A 20043-nucleotide genomic window follows, 5' to 3' on the forward strand; every position below is an offset into this window, starting at 1 on the left:
TTCATGTACAAAATGATGGCAGAGATGATGGTGGTCTCCATGAAACTAGAGAAAGGTGTGACAGGCACTTAAGAGGTAATGATAACAGAACTTTAAGGTTACCTTCTATTTTCGGTTGAGGAAGTGAGTTTTCACATGTTTACAATGAGAGAGTGTGTGCATGCTGGTGCTATTGTAGGAGAACCAGTTATGTTTTTTTTAAGAGGATTTTTTAAAGTTTGTTTATGAGAGAGAGAACGTGAGCAAGCATGAGCAGGGGAGGGGCAGAGAGAGAAAGAGAAAGAGAGAGAATCTCAAGCAGGCTCTGCACTGTCAGCACAGAGCCTGATGTGGAGCTCAATCTTACAAACTGTGAGATCATGACCTGAGCCAAAACCAGGAGTTGGATGCTCAACCAACTGAGCCACCCAGGTGCTCTTGAAGAGAGAGAAGAGCAAAGAGAGGGATGGAGAGGGAGGGAGAGGGAAAGGGAGAAAGATAGATATGGGGGGGGGGTGGTTTGAAAATGATACATTTGAGGTATCTTTGACAATTTATATGCAGAAAAAAAACCCAAGGTAGAAAGAACAGAAAGGATGCATTTTCATTAGGAATTTCAGAATTTTCACTTCTGGCTATGCATAAATCAGATAACGATACAACCCTTTTTAACCAAATTATTGAAATGGAGAATACCATTTCTCCTATCCCTGGCTCTCTTCTTTCCTTTTCAGTTGCCATTATAGTTAAGGTTCTAATATGCAACTCTCCTTCCTCAGAAGATGATTGTTTCAATTCAGCAGTGGCAGTTGAGTTTCAAAAGTGTTCTCTTTCTTAGGGGTAATAACTGTTAACTATGATCACACTGACAGAGATGATGAGTGAGCAGAACAGGAATGGATAAACGTTCCATTTGCTTGGCTACCCAAAGCTCCCTGATGTAGGCCTAGCAGCAAGGTGAAACCCCTTGCTGGCTTATTTACTTAATAAGCATACCTAGAGTGATCATCTCAAACCTTACGTGGAATATAAAATTTGAAGGAAATGGAATCATTACACTAATTATGAGAGAATAGGGAGGCTTGTGTTGCATATGTGGATTTTCAGTGCCTACCTTATGGCAAAGCTATTTGGAAAACAGTTTTGTTCCTCAGTCCCATAATTTCATGATTCTAGGAGACTTTTTTATTTCATCATTAAATAAAAGTGTGCTGGTGCTAGAAGAAAACCTTACCCATCATATGAAATAATCTTGTTAGATCAGGTAGAACGAGCCTTGTTTATCCAAGGGACTCAGTGATTGAGTTCCAACTAGAATTAGGTAATGTTCTCTAGATTTAATTTTTCCCTTTGTTTTATAGCTCATCAAATATTTATTTATTCCCTTGTTTCGGTTGCAGTGGGACTAAACCTTCTTGGTTGCCTTGACTTTGGGTTCCCCAGAAACAGGCACTGAGACAAGAATTTGATTAGAAGTAGTTTATCTTGGAGACGATCCCAAGAAACGCCAGTGGGGAAGTGAGGATGTGTGAGAGAGAAGGATAGAGAGCCAATAATGTGCATTATCAAGCCAGCTATGACTGTGGAGGACTGGAGCTGTATCCCATCGGGGAAACTCTGAAACACTGTAAATAGACAAAAGAAATAGCTCAAGGTTACCCTACCAGAAAGGGGAGGAGCCTGGGATTTTATTTCCTAAGTTGTGTGAGTCTTTGAGGGCTGCTTCTCTGAGAGCATTAATTTTCTGGTAGTTGTGGCCTGACAGGCAGTGGGCAAAATGGGTTCTGAAGGCCAGAAAAAAAGCCTCAGGCAAAGAAATGCGGGAGTTGGCAGTTAGATGTAGGGCAGGTGTGTACTGAAGTGCTAATGGCCAGGGGTTATGGTCGCTTCCTTCCACCAATGAAATGAGTGACACCAAAATACCAACTTAAGTGATTTGAGTAAAATTGGGGCCGATACCACTAATTAGACATGTTTTACTGGCCCCACAGGAGAACGAACATACACTGTAATTGTATTTTGCCTAGAGAGTCTTGGAGGTATGATTTCTGGTCTTCAGAGCAATGAGGACTTTAGTAACAGGAGGACAGTTTCATGTTTCTGAACAGCTTGCTGCAGGGCACAGCAGAAGTTTAGTAATTGGATTTTATCAAAACTGGTCTACAAGTCTGTAAATATAAAGGTAACTTCAAAAGTGTCTTTCAGTGTGTTACACATTACATCTCTCTGTGCTGAAATTAGTGTAATATTTTATGTTGGGCAACAATGAATATCCCCATGGGCAGTCAGTGTGATTATACAGCAAACTGGAAAGAACATTCACATAGACTCACTAATATCCTGATATAAATTTGTTCCAAATAAATGCTTGGTGAACATACAGTTGAATAAGTTTTATATCTCAGAAGAGTCTCGAAGACAGATCACTTCTTCTGGGAGCGCTTTATCTTTGACTCATTTAAAAGATTGTGCATTTCGCAGCAAAAGGGATATTTTTGTCTTTTCCATCACTGTACTGTTAGTATCTATAGGTGAGCTCTGAAGAAATAAAGCACCTAATAAATATTTGCTGAATAGGTTATTAAATGAATGGAAGTTGTGCAGTGCTCAGTGTTTTGTTTTGTTTTGTTTTTTCTAAGGTCTGTATCACTTCTCAGTACCAGAAGATGTGGTTCTTGGCACTGCAATAGGGAGGGTAAAGGCCAATGATCAGGATATTGGTGAAAATGCACAGTCATCCTATGACATCATCGATGGAGATGGAACAGCACTGTTTGAAATCACTTCTGATGCCCAGGCCCAGGATGGCATTATAAGACTAAGAAAGGTAAGCTAAGGAAGATTTTGTTCATCTTCCAAATGCTTCTTTGAAGTTTACAGGAGTTGAGTGGACTTCCTGACATAATCTTAGGATTGATAGAGGTTTAGCTTCTTTAGCTGTGAAATTGTAGAGTCCTTTTTGCACCGCATACCCTCAGTCCCACTTTCCATTTCAGCTAAAGGGTGGCAACCAGTTACCATGGTGTTGGTAGCTTCCCATCTCACCCATTATTTCCCCTCAGCTATGCCCTGTGCTCTTCCCCAAGCTAAAGGAATTTGCTCACTTCTTTTGCAGAGCACTCCAGTCACAAAGGGAAGTCACCACTCAAAAGGTCACCCTCAAGCAATGAAAGACATAGATTGTAGACAGTTCTTATTCTTTGAAGACATTTATTCTCAAGCATATTATCTATGGTTCCTAAGAGGATTCTCAGTAGGAAAGAGGTTCACATGCCCACAGAGGTGGCAAGTGCAGTGGCTTTTAACCCTTATCTGTATCACTCTCCCCATTGCTGTATTCCTGGTACTTGGAATATCTCCACAAAATACACTGAAGATGCCCAAGTTTTTATTACAGGCTCTGCTTTCAGGGAGCCTCAAGGACAGACCAGGCAGTCAGCCTGAGTTGTTCTGGCCAGCTCTAGCACTAGAAGGGCAGGGCCAACCCTGCTACCATTGGATACTCCAAACCTTGCAGCGAAGGTCCAAGCATTATGGTCAATGAAGTTCATCTTTGCCTTGCTTCCGGGTGTGGGGCTACCATCAGAGAAAGAAGTATCTAGATGAATAGTGCAGATAATGTATGGCAACGGCATCTGCATCTGCCAGACACCATTTCTTTTGTGATAGATGTGAAAAATTCTGTACAGTAGTTCCCATATTTATTTATCATCATGACATCTACATTCATAAAAAATGTGTAGAATGCATTTCATTATCTTCTGGGCATGGACATTTGCAAGGAAAAATATCCTTTTGTCCTCATCTTGAGTATTTTTTTTCAATACTGGTTTTCATATCTTTTCATGAAATAGCACGAATTAATTTTAATTAGATGTGTTTGTTCATGAATAAGAAGATAAATGGCAGAGCACTCTGTTGGGAGCCTGTCTGCCTTGATCAGCATTATATTCACGTGATTCCAAGCTTACTATACAATTCTCTCGTCATGTGACACTGGAATCTGGTTCCAGTGGCCATGCCCTTAAAATCCCCTGTTGGAGAGATCGTGACACTGCGAACCTGGAGTTTTCTGGACATACTTTTGTGTACAAAATCAATTTTTTAAATTAATTTTGAGCAAAAAAAATATGGCTGCATTTATTTTAACTGTGTTCAGAACAACTCTGGCTTTCTACCTGGCTTGAGTTTAGGTTAAGAGTTGAAAAGCATTTAAAAACTCATGTTTAAAATAGAGTACAGTATAATTATGCTTGAGTCAATTATTGAATAACCCAGAGCCACATTTTCCTTAGCTAATGATTCCTGATGTCATTTTTATTGTTATTATTAACTGCCATCCTTTGCTACCATAAGGTGCTTTTATAAACTGAAACAATTAGCTGTGTGTTATAGTTTTATTCACTGTTATTCATAAACATGGAACTATATACTACATATTTTGACATCAAGAAACCCACCTATTTTACTGTAGAGAGAAATATATAGGGAGTCATATATCTATAATTCATGGGTCTTCTATTTGATGAAATCCTAAGGACACTAGGGATGTGTTTGGATACATTGTCATTATGTTGAGCTAAGAGATAAACAGAACATAATCTGCTATACTTAACAGTGTTTGTGAAGAATTTGAAATTACAAAATTGTTATAGTAGGGGTGATTGGCAAATTTTTGCAAATGCTGACATTGAGTGGTCTGTTTGTGCATACACGTGCCTAGCAATTTCAGAATAGACAGGGAAGTGAGTATATGCCTTGTTTACTAGAAAATATTTCCCCCAAAATCCAAGTCCCATTAGAACTGAATTCAAGTAGAAAAATCACCCCCAAATTTTGAAATAAAACTACATATTTAAGCTTGTACAGGGGTTCTGGAAGCATTCACTAATGCCTGCCTGTCTTCCGATTTATTTTTTAGAAATCTGCATTGCAGATTGTGAAGAATTGCAGCTCGCACCTAAATTGTCTCTCTGAACTTTGACAGACGTTTATTCTTGAAATCTGAAATATTACGAGTTGCCAAGAATGCAATGTCAGATTCTGATATAGATGGGCTTCTAAGTATTTAGGGGAACTATTTTCTTTTACCTATCTCTCTTCACCTAGGTCATTAGCTGAAGTCTCAGGGGCTTTTAAGGAATGAGGAATTAATATGTCAGAAGTATTGTCAGTAATGGCGCAATGAGGTAATTTCAAATTGCTTTTAAGTGGTTGGTGGAGGCATGGCCAGACCTAGTTATCTATATATATATATACACTGCTCTTACCCTTCCTTCTTCTAAATATAAACACAGATAAATATGAACCTGCATACATATTTCTTTATATGCCCACCTGCTTCAGAGCCCAGAACTTATAATAGAGACCTTCTAAGAATACCCTAAAAAATAATAAACCTCATTTTAGCCACATGATCAGTAGAGCAGCAGTAATTTTAGAAGTGAAATAAGAAAACACTCTTGGTTGGGATTAGTGCTAAATTATGCTTTATAATGTCTCCTTGGACTAAACAATGATTATTTCTAGTTCTTTACATTTCACACACTGTTGCAGAAATGATAAACTATTCTTCCCAGATAGAGATTGTGTTCGATGCCGCCTTATCTCCTACCAGCAGAGGCCCGATTAACTGGCTGATTGGTATTCAGGTCATGCCACCACTAGTAAAATTTTATTATGACTCTGAAGTGAAATTTTGATGGCACAATTCATGACTGTGAATATTTTGCGAATTCCAAGTGAAATGAGCAAAACAAAACAAAACAATAGGAGATTAGATTCACTGAGCTTGTATAATAAACAGATATCAATAAATGCCTGTAAAATTTACAGGTTGAATCTGAGGGAATGGAGAGTGATCCCATTAAGGCTCGCAAATGGGCTTAAATGCACATAACTATCATCCATCAGCATTATACTCATTTGTTCTTGCTGCTGTGGTCATTAGCGAGAAACATTCATCTTTGTCATTTCTTAACAGCCTCTGGACTTTGAGACCAAAAAATCCTATACGCTGAAGGTAGAGGCAGCCAATGTCCATATTGACCCACGTTTCAGCAGCAGGGGGCCCTTTAAAGACACGGCAACAGTCAAAATTGTTGTTGAGGATGCTGACGAGCCTCCTGTCTTCTCTTCACCTACTTACCTCCTCGAAGTTCATGAAAATGCTGCTCTAAACTCCGTTATTGGGCAAGTGACTGCTCGTGACCCTGATATCACCTCCAGTCCTATAAGGTATTTCTTTGATAATTTGTGTAATGTTTATTTTTGAGACAGAGAGAGGCAGGGTAGGAGGGGCAGAGGGAGAGAGGGAGACACAGAATCTGAAACAGGCTCCAGGCTCTGAGCTGTCAGCACAGAGCCCGACGTCGGGCTCAGACTCCCGAACTGTGAGGTCATAACCTGAGCCCAAGTCGGACACTTACCCACTGAGCCACCCAGGTACTCCAGGTATTTCTTTTTTAAAAGGCACATGGGCTACATCAAATGACAAGCACATCAGTGAAAAATGCAGTTATGTGTACATTCTTTGTGACTGTCTTTGGTAATCAGCTCACAGGACTAAGAGATTTTGGTCAGCACAATGTGTGCATGTGTGTGTGCATTTACATGCTCAGGCACGTGTTCACACACACCTACAAAGAGCTACATGCAATACGCAGAGCCAGGAATATTGAGTTGAATGAAGCTATTGCAGCTTTCAGAGAACTCACTGACTGAAAATACAAAATTGCATACATTCTGCAGTGTATTTGGGTGCATCTTTTACATTTCTTTGCTTGATTGCAGCATTTGTTTCTAGTGTTGGGCAAGTATTGCTGATTTGTCTTCTTTCTCTTTTGACAGTTACANGGTTCATTAAGAGGCCCTTATCTTATTTCTGTCTTTGGGGGTTGGCTTTGAAATTATCTTCTTACCACTTCATGGGCATTTCTGATAGGTCAGCATATCTGGATTGTTGCCTCTTAGAGAAAATCTTTCTTTGCCATTAAACAAAGAAACCTTTTGTTTATACTTTCCCTGCTCAGAATTTTTTCCCAAGATGAAACAATTCTTCCCTTCCCTTCCCTTCCCTTCCCTTCCCTTCCCTTCCTCTTATGTTTATTTATTTTCAAGAGAAAGAGAGAGACAGCCATGAGTAAGGGAGTGGTAGAGAGAAAGGGAAACACAGAATCTGAAGCAGGCTCCAGACTCCGCACTGTAAGCATAGACCCTAACGTGAGGGTCAAACCCACAAACCATGAGATCATGATTTGAGCAAAAGTCAGACGCTTAAGTGACTGAGCCACCCATTCTTTTTTGTTGTTGTTGTTGTTGAACTGTGTACATCTTTTCTCTTTTGCCAGTCATCCACATGACAGTACAGGTGCTCAAGCTACAAAAGAACACTGAAAATCTATAATATGTACACTGGTCTCAAGGGTGAAGTGTTGGCTAATGATGTGTTTGAGCATAGATTTCAAATATTGTCTTAGAAATGTTTGTTGCAGAAGACAGAGAAAGAGGGGAAGGAGAGAGAAGGAGACAGAGATGTAAAGAGAGAGAAAAAAGTCTTAATGAATTGTCCTGTTAAACTGGGAGTTAGATATCAGTTCATCCCAACTCATTGAATGGATGTATTTTCAACTACTTTAATCATGGAAACTCGGGATAAGTGAGCTTTCTGGAAGTTTTATTTATTCACTTCTTTTTTATGTATTAACTTTCCATTACTCACAAGGTCACTGAAACTCTGAGACTACAAGTGAAACTCAGAATAGTCGGTGGCCCAAATAGTTTGGGCAAAAAATAATTCTTTTCAGATCCAGAAAAGCTGGTTTCAATATAAGCCACTTCAAAACTCAAGATAATGAATAGGGTATCCCAAAAGGATACAAAAAAATTTCCTCAAGACCCTAATTTCTGAGAAGATAAAATCCCACCTGGGGATTTCAAAAATGGTCAGGTGTCCATTCTCAATTCTGAAGAAGTTCAACAAGCTATAACCATATAGGATGTCCATACTTGCCTAAGAGAATTGTATCTCTCAAAGGGCCAAGTGTTGAAAACAAGGAAATAAGTATCCAGAAAAATAACTGTGCATGGTCATTCATTTTCTGACTACATATTGAAGTTATGAAATAGCTCTGTATTGTGATGCTGATACATAAATACAGGCAGTATTTGTGGAATAATGACTGTCCTGATTCATGTTTTTACTACTTGTCCCCGGAAAAAGCAGAGAAAGGAGTAATTTCCGCTTGCCTCATATCTCCAAGCATGAGACAGAATGGAGTAAGATGAGTCCAACTGAATAATGGGGCCAGTTTTAACACTTGTTTTCACAAGATTTCTACTCTTTTCAGCAAGGAACATACAAGGGGTTCAGGAGTATGCCAAGTCAGGGGCCCTTCGGGATGGGGGCATTCAAATATTGGGGCAATCACATATAAACTCCAAACATGGAATCCGTAGTGGCAGTGGGAATAGCCTTCCAGTGCAGAGGTAGGGTCTTAATCAGATCGAGATGAGGTCTGGGGAACTTTTCATCCCATAGTGACAGTAACCTCAAATTGGCAGAACTGGTTAAAAATCCAGGTTTTTGCACATTTTGTTACCTCTCCATATACCGATGCAAACATGGAGATTTACTGATACCAACTCTGGTTCCCAGGGAATCAAATGGTGATTATCGCTGTAGTTAACTGTTATTGTTACTGCTATTGTTATTTTTATTATTACCACTGCTTTGAAAGGCAGGTGTAGAGGAAGCCTGAAGCTGCTTAGCAACAACTGCCCAGCTTAGAAGTGTTTTGTTTTCAGGCAAGCAAAAGGAGATTAGTGGCTATGTCACTTGGAGAGATGGATAGATTAAATACCATCTGATGACACGGACATATCTGTGTCTCTGATAGATTTCAGGCAAGCGCTTATTCCTTGGCATCTGTGATCCCACCCAGAGAAGGGGCGAATACTGTTTCAAAGCATTTTACAACAGGGCTTTGATGAGTGATTCAGAAGGCAAGCCCCACTCAGGTATGAATGGAGGCGGCTTGGCTGCATGGGATGGGAATGTAAGAATCATCAACTGCCTTTTTCAGCACCTGTTCTACTTTTCTGTACTTGTCTCTCTCCTCCACCCCCCGCCGCCGCCTACCCTACTTCATTGGGTTATGGAGAGGAGCTTTCCTCTCTCTTTGCACAATTGGTTAATTTGAGTAGAAAATTAAATTTCCTGACTAGCCAGAGCAATGCATGGTTCCTTATGAGTCTAGCAGACAGATTTAGAGCCATTTAACCTTTTTTAACAGAACTAGAAGACATGGATATTCAAGGAATTACTGAGTAACAAATAGCTATGCATTATTGTCTCTTTAGAACTGTTATATTTTATATGCTGACAAGAAGGCATCCATCTTTTAGGGGAATATTTACTTTCCCTAATGTTTGCCATCCAGCAAGAAAAAGGCCTTTTTATGGCATTTGCTGTGTTTAAATATGCAATCATTTATTGGTTGGTCAACTTCCCATAAGACTCAACTATTTTTAAAAGCACATCATCAAGTTGGAAATATTCTGTACTTTAGAATTCTTATAACTCAACCTGTACTTTTTTAATTTATTTTTTAAAATTTAGATCCAAGTTAGTTAACATAGTGTAATGATGATTTCAGGAATAGAATTTAGTGATTCACCACTTACATATAACACCCCGTGGTCATGCCAGCAAGTGCCCTCCTTAATGCCCATCGCCCATTTAGTCCATCCCCCACCCACAACCCCTCCAGAAACCCTCAGTTTGTTCTCTGTATTTAAGAGTCTCTATGGTTTGTCTCTCCCTCTTATTTTTGCTTCCCTCCCCCTATCTTCATCTGTTGTACTTTTTAAATTCTACATATGAATGAAATCATATGATATTTGTCTTTCTCTCACTGACTTATTTTGCTTAGCATAATACACTCTAGTTCCATCCACGTTGTTGCAAACGGCAAGATTTTTGATCTTTGATCGCTGAGTAAAATTCTATTGTATCTGTATACCACATCTTCTTTATCCATTCATCAGTCTATTTGGGTTCTTTCCATAATTTGACCATTGTTGAATGGGCTGCTGTAAACATTGGGGTGCATGTGCCCCTTCAAATCAGCATTTTTGTATTCTTTAGATAAATTCCTAGTAGTGAAATTGATGGACCGTAGAGTAGTTTTATTTTTAATGTTTTGAGGAGCCTCCATGCTCTTTTCCAGAGTGGCTACACCAGTACCTAAACCTGTATCTGTACCTATATTTGTGTCTCTATCTTTGTCTATATATTCCCTTTCCGGGGAAAATAGACAGTGGCATAGAGGGTCTCACCTTCTCTCTTCCAGGAACATTAATTAAATATTTGCTACTCTTTTCAATACTCTGTGTTTCTCGGTAATATTGAATGTAGTTGGGTAAATTATTTGTATTTAAAAAGGTGATGCATTTTGAACTTATGCAGACTAAAGTTCAAATCCTGTTATTGCTACTTCCTCCAGCAGCTGGTCTCTGGAATTCTCTTAGACTCAGTTTCCTCATATGTATTTTGGGATAATATCATGTACATCACAGGGTAACTAATGAAGTTACTGGTTTTTAAAAAAAAGTAGTAGCTGTTAGCATTGCCAGTTGATAAAGCCACCGTCATTTTCATGTCTTAAACACAAATTAAAAACCTAGTATTTGGGTTCCTGGAGGGCTCAGTCAGTTAAGCATCTCGCTTTGACTCAGGTCATAGTCTCATGGTTAGTGAGTTGGAGCCCCTCACTGGGCTCTACACGAGCAGACAGAGTCTGTTTTGGATCCCCCTGTCCCCCGTGCGTGCGTGCACTCTCTCTTTTTCAAAATCAACATTTTTAAAAGCTCTGGTACTTATGTTAGCAGAGTTTCTTCTACGAATGGTTCCTGACTGTGCGGAATTACCTGTTTTTCCTTGAACAGTTACCTGCTGTAACTAAGTTAAATCAAGTTAAATCGTCTAACCTCAGTTAGTGTAATTTACTTCTGCCACTGCAGTGAGTATTGTTATGGGTGAATGCTTAATATGTGACAAGGATGTGCTATGCATCCTCCTTTCACTCCCTGACACCTCTGTGACATAACATGTTCTCATTATCTTAAACCAATGAGGAAACTGAGGATAAAAAGCCCAAATTGCTGAGTATCACACAAATACTCCAGTGGAACGATGATGCATACCAAGGTTTTTCTGACAACACAGTGCCTATTCTCTGTCCCTCTGCCACACTCTTTCTTTCCCTGAGCTCTCTGCAACTGCAACCATGTCGCTGCCTCTTGGAACAGCTGAGAAGGACCAATTTTAATTGAAATAATAAACTAGTCATTCTCTAAAAGGCCTCATTCCATTCAGGATGCATACCGACAAGGAAGGAAGACAGACCAGGTCTGTGGCATGAACCAGAGCATGGAGGGAATGCTCTCTGCTCATCAGTCCTACCTTTTTGTATGAGTTTTGTTACTATTGGCTGTAAATACAATTGTGACAATGGAAGTAAAAAAAGAAACTGCATTCTGACAATAACACAAATCAGACATGGTGCTAAGTTGCTATTATGTACCATTTCACTTAATTCTCACAAAAGTCGCTGTGAAGTGGTGGGTGTGATTCTAGTTTTATGGAGAGGGAATCAGAGTGTCTGAAGAGTTCCCTGTTTGTTAGAGGGTGCAGGGCCAGGATTTAAACCGAAATTTCTTCCTACCATTGACTACCGTGCTGTGCATGCTTCTGTTATCTTATAGGAGGATTAGGCTGATGACAACTCATATTTACTGAGCCCATACTTAGTGACAGACACTCTGCAATGCTGTTATATGCAGTAAACTGTTTATGTAAGGTAAAAATTCTTAGCACAGAGTAGGTGTTAAATTATAAGTCATTGCCTTCTTGTAAACCCACTGCGGTTCCTTTTTCCCTTTTAATAAATTTATGAGAAGTGTATATTTGGTGTTACCACTGTGTTGAGATGACATGTGTCTAGTTTTTTTTTTAGATAGTTGCTTCCTGTTTCTTTCAGAGAAGTTGCCTTGAGTAAGACTACATGAACTGCTTAAATTAGAAGTGGGGATGATGGCTATTCAGCAGGCAGACTAGACTGACACCTGATGATGGTAGGCACAGTGCTCTGTTGTCGTAATTCGTCTCCTGAAAGTTAAGTGCCCACTCAACACAAGAGATTGCGTTTTTAGTTCCTACTTCTACTTGGGTGTTTTTATAATTCACTGCAGTTATCTGGCTTGCTGTTAATGGGCTCTTTTCCTGAAAACACTCCTTACAGTCCTGATGTCCAATGATACAAGAGTGAAAATATTTCATTCAATAGAGAACCTGGCATTAATTAGGAGAGTAGACTGTATATTGATTGACTCCTCAGTCTTACAATAACTCCCATTTTGGGGAAGGACTTAATTTTTGTTTGGTTTTCTTTTACTTATTATTACTATTTTTTGGTGATAAGAACACTTTACATGATTTCTATCTTTAACAGATTTTTAAGTGCACAGTTCAGTATTGTTAACTGTAGGTACAGTATAGCATAGCTTATCTCCAGAACTTACTCATCCTCTGTAACTGTAAGTTTACATCCCTTATTTAGTGACTCCCCATTTCCCCCTTCTCCCAGCCCCTGGCAGACACCATGCCATGTTTCTATGAATTTGACTATTTTAGATTATCTCCCATAAGTGGAATCATCTGGTACTTATCTTTCTGTGATTAGCTTATTTCACTTAGCATAATGTCCTCCAAGTTCACATAAGACATGGCATATTACAGAATTTCCTTTTTAAGGCTGAATAGTATTCCATTGTGTTTACATACCCTTTTTTCTTTATTCATTTATCTTTTGATGGTCATATAGGTTGTTTCTACATCCTGACTATTGTAAAGAGTGCTACAGTGAACATAGGAGTACTAATATCTCTTCAAGATCCTGGTTTCAATTATTTTGGACAAATGCTCAGAAGTGAGATTGCTGGATCCTATGGTATTTGTATTTTAAATTATTTTTCAGGAACTCCCATACTGTTTTCCATAGAGGCTGCACTTCATTGCATTTTTACCACTGTGTTCAAGGATCTAGTGCAAGAACTGAGTCTTCTTAAAATAATTAAAAATTGGTCATTTCATTCCTGCACACTCTCAGCCAGGTAAAAGTTTGATTGTGTCCCTATTCAGAAATACCAACCCTTCCAAATCATTGTTCCAAAAAAAGTCACTATACTTGCTAATTCAACTAATACTAATTAATGCATCTATTAAGTCATATATTCATTTAGCCAGATAGTCATTTTTCCATTCAATCATACACACTACATATACATATACATATACATAAACATATAAGTTATATATAGGATTTATTTAGTAGGGAGTTTCTGTAAAGACAGAGCCCCTGCCCCCCCCCCATGGACCTTATTTTATAGTAGGGAGGCTGGGTGAATAGCCATGAGAAACCCAACTTTCACACATTCATCTAATTAGACACATGCTTTCTAAAAATGATAAATAAAGATGAATTGTGGAACTTTAGGGTCACATGGAGGGAGAAGTGTCCTAATTTCATAATGGCTTTGAATAGAAACAACCATAGATATCCAGTGATGCTGAAGAAGAAATATCTCACACTGTAGAGAACCTAATATTAATTTGAATTTTTTTTTCTTTTATCCTCTCTCTCTCTGTAAAGAAATGCTTTGGGTAGAAAAGGACTCTTTTTTCTCCTTGGAGGAATAGTAAATAATATGTGATGCAGAGACCTTAGAATCCTGGGACTAGCAGCACCGAATAATATTATTTATTAAAGCAGTTAGAGCAACCAGTGGAGCAATTAGAGGCAAAAAGCTGAAAACTTGTAGATGGAATTTTTGATACTGAAAGTGCATGCGAGAAAATGTTAAAATGGTTTCTTTAGGCATAATAACAAAAGCTAGAATGAAATTAAGCAGTGAGAAAGAAACAGTTGGAGTTCACTGAAATATAATAACTGATTCATAACTAAGAGGTTTATTTCATTACAAGTGGCTCTAAATAGCATCTTCACTTGCGGTTGGCTCAAAATTGCATCTTCCTATAAATTTTCCATATAGAGGCTGCAAACCAATGTTTAGCAAAACATGTTTTATAATAGAAAAATACAGGTATGCCTGTTAAATTTGAAAAATAGATATACTCTGCCTTTCTCTGAGCTCTAAGGGACACTATCAGGATTAAAGACATTGTGGCCAGATGAATTTGAATTCAAATTTCTTTGCACTAGGACTTCACAGGTAAGTTGATTTGCTAAAGTGCATTGCACTTTTTAAGAAGGAGAAAACGTAAGCAGCACATTTAATCTTTGAACTTTGTGTAGTTTTGCAGAGTATCTGGACCATAGGATGTAAGAGAGGGCCCTCAAGCTCCTGTACTGGTCTGTGCTCTAGATTCTAAAGCATTGAGCCTAGTGACTATCACAGTATTTACCCTTTGATGTGAAACAGGAGATGTGTCTTCTCATTACTCTATGAATCTCCCTCCTACCAACCCCTGCCTTTTTTTTTTTTTTTTCTTTCTGAAGGACCTACTTAAAGGAGAACTCATGACTTTTAGTGAATATTTTGACTCTATTACCGTAAGCCCACAGTCAATAAACTATAACCTGTGTGCCAAATCTGGTCTACCACATTTTTTTGAAGTTTTAATGGAACACGACCACTCTGATTCTTTTATGCCCTTGACTGCAGAGCTGAGTAGCCATGACAGAAACAGAATGGCCAGCAGAACCTAAAGTANAAAAAAAAAAAAAAAAAAAGTTTGCCAAACCCTACCCTCGACTGATAGCAGTTTGGATTTTCATCAGTAATTTGAATAGTTGGCTCCCATATCATTCTGGCATCTTACTCTGTCTCAGAAACTCCCTGAAGATAAAAAAAAAAAATTAAATATTTTTAAACCTGTAGCAGCCAAAGAAGTTATCTATATTAGAATCCAGCTATATATGATAGGAATTGACATGGCCCATGCTTGTCTGAGAGCCCTCAAGACTCTCATGGGATCCACAGCAGTGTAGACTCATGTTGACTCTGACAGAAAGCCTGGTTTTGCTTAGTGCAGCTTTTGGGCCCATCCCCATGGCTACCATACATAGTTGTGAAAGGACATCCTGAAAAATGCTGTGATGCTTGCCTGCTTGGAGTGGGGAATTTAGTTGTTTCTTACATGGATTTATTAAAAAATTTATTTTTCCCTCCATTCTCCAAACCTCAGTAATAAGTACAATATAGTGTTTTTGGAAGTGTGACTGGTGACTGCCTTTGCCAACCTCTGGTCTCTGCATTTCAATGTCTTGGTAAATTCTCTGAGTCCAGCAGTATTTCTCTATAAGCATGAGATCCCATAAAAGAGAAATTCACTTGTAATAGGCTTGCTGTACTATGTTTAACAGACTCTAACATGTATTCTCTAATACAAAAGTAGATAGTCAACAAGTGATACTGGAAATAATCTGTGGATCCTTATTCATGCCTGTTTAGCATATTAGTATCATGCCCTTCACATGTATCTCATTTACACCTCATTACATTAACTCTATGAATTACACATATTCTATTTCCATTAAACAAATTGTTGCAGGTTGTTTTTGCTGGCGGTATAGGCAGTTGGAAGTATGAGATGTTTATTAGGGATCATCACCTGTGAATGGAAAGAGACAAAAGCAGGATGAGCAGGGGGAGAAATCAAATGGCATTGCAATCCCAGCAAGAGACCCAAGCCAGTGGGTCTTTCTGGAATGAGTGTTAATCATCAGAGGAGTCTGGCATCATGCCAAAAAGGCCTTTATCCCTCTGCTAGTTTTATCTCCAGATCAACGCTGGAGTGTAGGTTCTCTGCAAAGGATCCAGATTCTAAGGAGTGGAGAGCTGAAGGCTGTCTACTGACCCCTCCCCACACAGCTTAGGCTTCCTTCCTTGAAGGGAGATCTGCAAGCATATCTTCATGTCGACCATGGATAAAAGCACTACACATCTTTATTCATGAAGTAATTTGACCAAATTCATACTGCTAGCTGTATAGTTCCCAAATCCGTGCTGCTACCACACTACAGTGTCTTTCTTAAGGCAAATGTATATTTGTTCCACATTTTGAGATGCAAACACCGAAGTGGCAGATTGGTTAGCTGAAATGTTATCAGTTTGTGTGTTTTTGTTTTTGTTTTCTGATTCGTGAAGTCTTTGTCTCCTCTAAGGAACAAATTTGATAATGAGATTTATATTCTGAGAGAAACAAAGATGCCTGTGTAGGCTGAGCAATGTTATCTAATATTGTTATTCTCATAAAGCAAAATAAATCCTCTATTTTGCATCCCAACAAAGGGAGATTGACATCCTTATCTGATGTTCAAATATTTATGGGAGTCATTTCAACCAAGCTTTTATTTTCTCTTATATTTCTACATTCTGATTTGACACAAGGTATTATACAACCTTGCTTTTGATAAAGGACAATCAGATTTGACTTAGTGTTGCAGAGGGAAATGTAATATTGCATATTTCAGAAGAGAACATGTTAAAAATGGAGAAATGCCATCTCCATCCATCTATCAAAAGTTTATTGGTTCTATTCTGTATGTCTTGAGCCAGTTTGCTGGGGAGCAAAATGGTTCAAGTTGAAGTGCCTTCCAAATGGGCTTCTGGATTCAAGTCAAGTTTTAGGATGGTCTACTGAGGGATGTAACTTCACAGTTAATAAGATTTAAGAAAGTTCTTGACAAGGGTCAGAGTTAGGGAAAATATTTTTAATGGTGCAAAAAACAGCAATAGATCTAAAGTCCTTCCAAAGACAATCGGACAGAACAGGTATGGAAAGGGAGCAGGACCCAGAGTGTGGTGAAATGTAGGAGATCTGCTCACTGGAAGAAGAGGAAGCCTGTCTGGATCACCTTTGTTAAACATCAGGTACATGATATTGGGCTTTGCACTTGCCTAAATGCACAAGACTAAGCTAGACAGTGTGGGCAGTCATTGTGCTTAAGGATGGGTATTTTTGGTGGAAAATATTTTTGTTTCCCTAGGCAAATTACATCTGCTTGACACTGGAGTTGTGTGCTTATATTAGTACTATTGTCTATCACATAGGTAAACAAGCTATTTCTATATAAATTAATTTCCAGCCCTTTAACAGGCCACATCTTGGCCACCTATTAATTCCTATCATTTTCCATAAGTCCTTAGCATTTATTAAATGATCCAGAATTTACTAAATGTCTAATTAAATATTCAGTGTATATATAATTTTATGCATTAAAAAACACCAACTTTAATATACTTATGCACTATCTTACTATTTCTTGGATGTATGAGTTTTTCATAAACCCTTTTTTCTTTTGTACACTAAGTGATTTTGACCAAAATGGGACAGATATATAACCAAATACCACCATCCACATAGCTATCCAACATTTAGTGTTAGATACTATGGTCAGGATTTTACCCTTACTATCTCACTAACTTTATGACTAGGGAAAAGTGTATATTATCTTCATTTTATAACCACAGACAATGAGAGGACAATTTCTATGGGCTACTCAACTCATTTATATGGAGAATTAAATAAGAATTTAATATATGGGGTTTAGCAGAGAACCTGAAAATTAGGAAGGCCACAATAAATACATTAAATATATTAGTAAATCTTAATTCTGGGCATGGTCCTATGGTCCAGACTGCTACAGAATGAAGTACTTCTTTGTTTGTTTGTTTGTTTGTTTTTTCATCTTACGCCATTTCTGTCTTATTGTTAATGTTGTCTCATCAACTTTCAATATCCTTTCATATAGAGAAAAGTCATTGTTGGCATGATTGGCAGCCCCCAAAAGGTATTAAACAGAGTTAAAGAATGTTCTTCACTTTGGGATTTCCCCTAAGAAGAGGAAAAGGCTGTGAGCCTTTCATAAGGGTATTTCTTCAGTATTCCTTCACCTCCTTTACTTCTCACATCCAAACAATCACCATGTCCTGTTTATTTTACTTTCTAAGCTTGAGCACCATCATGTCTAAAATGAGTAGTTGTAAAGTCCCATTTGCCAGCCTTCTATGCCTTGATATTCATACAGCTGCCAAAGTGATCTTTAACTCAGTTTAGAACTGTGTTTTGACCAATAGTTAGCCACTGGTCACATGTGGATCTTTGAATTGGAATAGAATTACTTTAAATTCAATAAAATACAAATATCTATTCCTCAGTTATACTTGCAGGATTTCAAGGGCTAAACAGCCACTTGTAGCTAGTTGTTACCATATTGGATGGCTGAAAGCATATTTCTACATCACAAAAAGATCTATGAAATTCAGCTGTGTGTTAGATCATATCACTCTCCTTCTATATTTTTTCGAGTGGCTCCCCATTTCCTACAGGTGAAAAAAAAATGCTTCACACAGTTTCCAAGGTCTTTCATTGTGTATTCCCTGAGGCCCTTCCCCTATTGAGTCTTGAACTTCAACCACACCATCCTTTGTTAAGGTTTTCATGCACACTATTCCTAACTCAGACTTTCATATTTGCTGCTGCTTTTGATGTGAAGATTTTTGTAATATTTTATACAGCCCTTTTCTTTTTTTCTAAATGAATCTATGACTGTAAGCTTTGAAAAAATTTATTTACTTTCATTGTCTTTCTTCATCTGTAGACTAAGTGGCATGAGAACGAGGCCGTATCTGTCTTGGCACCTAACACAATGCCTTATACATGACATACTCAATAAGAAGTGAACAAAAGAAAGAAGTAAGAGCCAAGATGGAAGAAAGAATGGGAAAGAAAAGATAAATGCTCATCTGCAGACCTGAGCCCTCCCACACTAATATAGTCCTTAAATTTTATAGTTTCCTGAACAAATCCAAACTCTCAAGAAAATCCATGCATTTTTTTTTCCTCCTGGGAATGCTGTCCCTACATATTCTACCTGGCAAAATCCTGCTCATCCTTCCTGTCTCTAAAGCAATACTGTATCCTCTTAGTGTCATCTCTGGCCATCCCTCACCCTTACCCAGGCTCATTTAGACTTACTCATTGCAATATGACTTCATTACAGAGCTTGCCACTTTTCACTGTAAACAATGAAAAGATTACACCAATAAATTTAAGAGGAGAGTCTCTACTCAAACATTTAGCATCTTCCCTAAAAGAAGTAGCTACTAAAACTTTATTGAAATTAAAAAAAATTTATATTTAATACCTTCATAGTGTGTAAACTGCATTCTACTTTTTTACATATTTGCTATAATATCATATTTAGAATTTTCAGTTATGAATGATTATTTTGATGATAATAATTAGAATTATTATTAGAATAATTAGAATATTATTATTAGAATAATGATAAAATTAGAATTTCTCCAAAGATATTATATAAATATTGAAGAATTAATCATGAATCAAATTTACCTGGGATTTACTCTAAATAACTTTCTTTTTTTCTGTTGTTTTTGTTTGGTTCTGTAGCTGCAGAAAGTTTACACATGAGACTATGGCTTTAGGTTGCCATTTTCCCAAGGTATAAGTAGAATTAACTACAAACAAAACACATGCTCAGAAAATGGAACCTCATATGAACTGACAGATTTGGAATCTGAGCTTTCTATATTTGACCCTAAATAAAGTAAAACATACCTGAGAATGATTTTGTTAGGTGAATCTGCTTCACTCTTTAGGTGAAAACAGCAAGCCAAAATACTACATTGTGTCTCTCTCCATATGGACACCAAACAACAGAATCTTTCAAATATTCTGTTGTGGTTTAAAAGTACCTAGATATTTGGCAGAGTGCATTCTAGAAATAATGATAAATACTCAGTGTAAAACCATTTTAAAAAGTGTGAGGAAGTTTAATTATTTTAATGTTTTTATTGATTTTTGAGAGAGAGAGAGAGAGAAAGGGAGAGAGAGAATGAGTGGGGGAGGGGTAAAGAGAGGGAGACACAGAATCAAACTTACAAGCCATGAGATCATGACCTGAGCCAAAGTCAGATGCTTAACCAGCTGAGCCACCCAGGTGCCCCACAGAATGT

General features: G+C 38.0%; 1 protein-coding gene across 3 annotated transcripts in view; it reads left to right on the forward strand.

Moving 5' to 3' along the window:
- Positions 1-20043, forward strand: part of CDH8 (cadherin 8) — a 345469-nt gene that overhangs the window by 179750 nt on the left and 145676 nt on the right. For all 3 annotated transcript variants that reach the window (XR_013336005.1, XM_077767844.1, XM_077767845.1), the window contains exons 5-6: positions 2619-2806; positions 5963-6216. Coding sequence is in view for 2 of the 3 variants with exons in the window: in XM_077767844.1 (XP_077623970.1) it covers positions 2619-2806; positions 5963-6216 (442 nt within the window). In the remaining variant the exon portion in view is untranslated. The remainder of the gene's footprint in view (positions 1-2618; positions 2807-5962; positions 6217-20043) is intronic.

Source organism: Crocuta crocuta, unplaced genomic scaffold, assembly GCF_008692635.1.
Source record: "Crocuta crocuta isolate KB4526 unplaced genomic scaffold, BGI_CrCroc_1.0 scaffold688, whole genome shotgun sequence".
Lineage (NCBI taxonomy): Eukaryota > Metazoa > Chordata > Mammalia > Carnivora > Hyaenidae > Crocuta > Crocuta crocuta.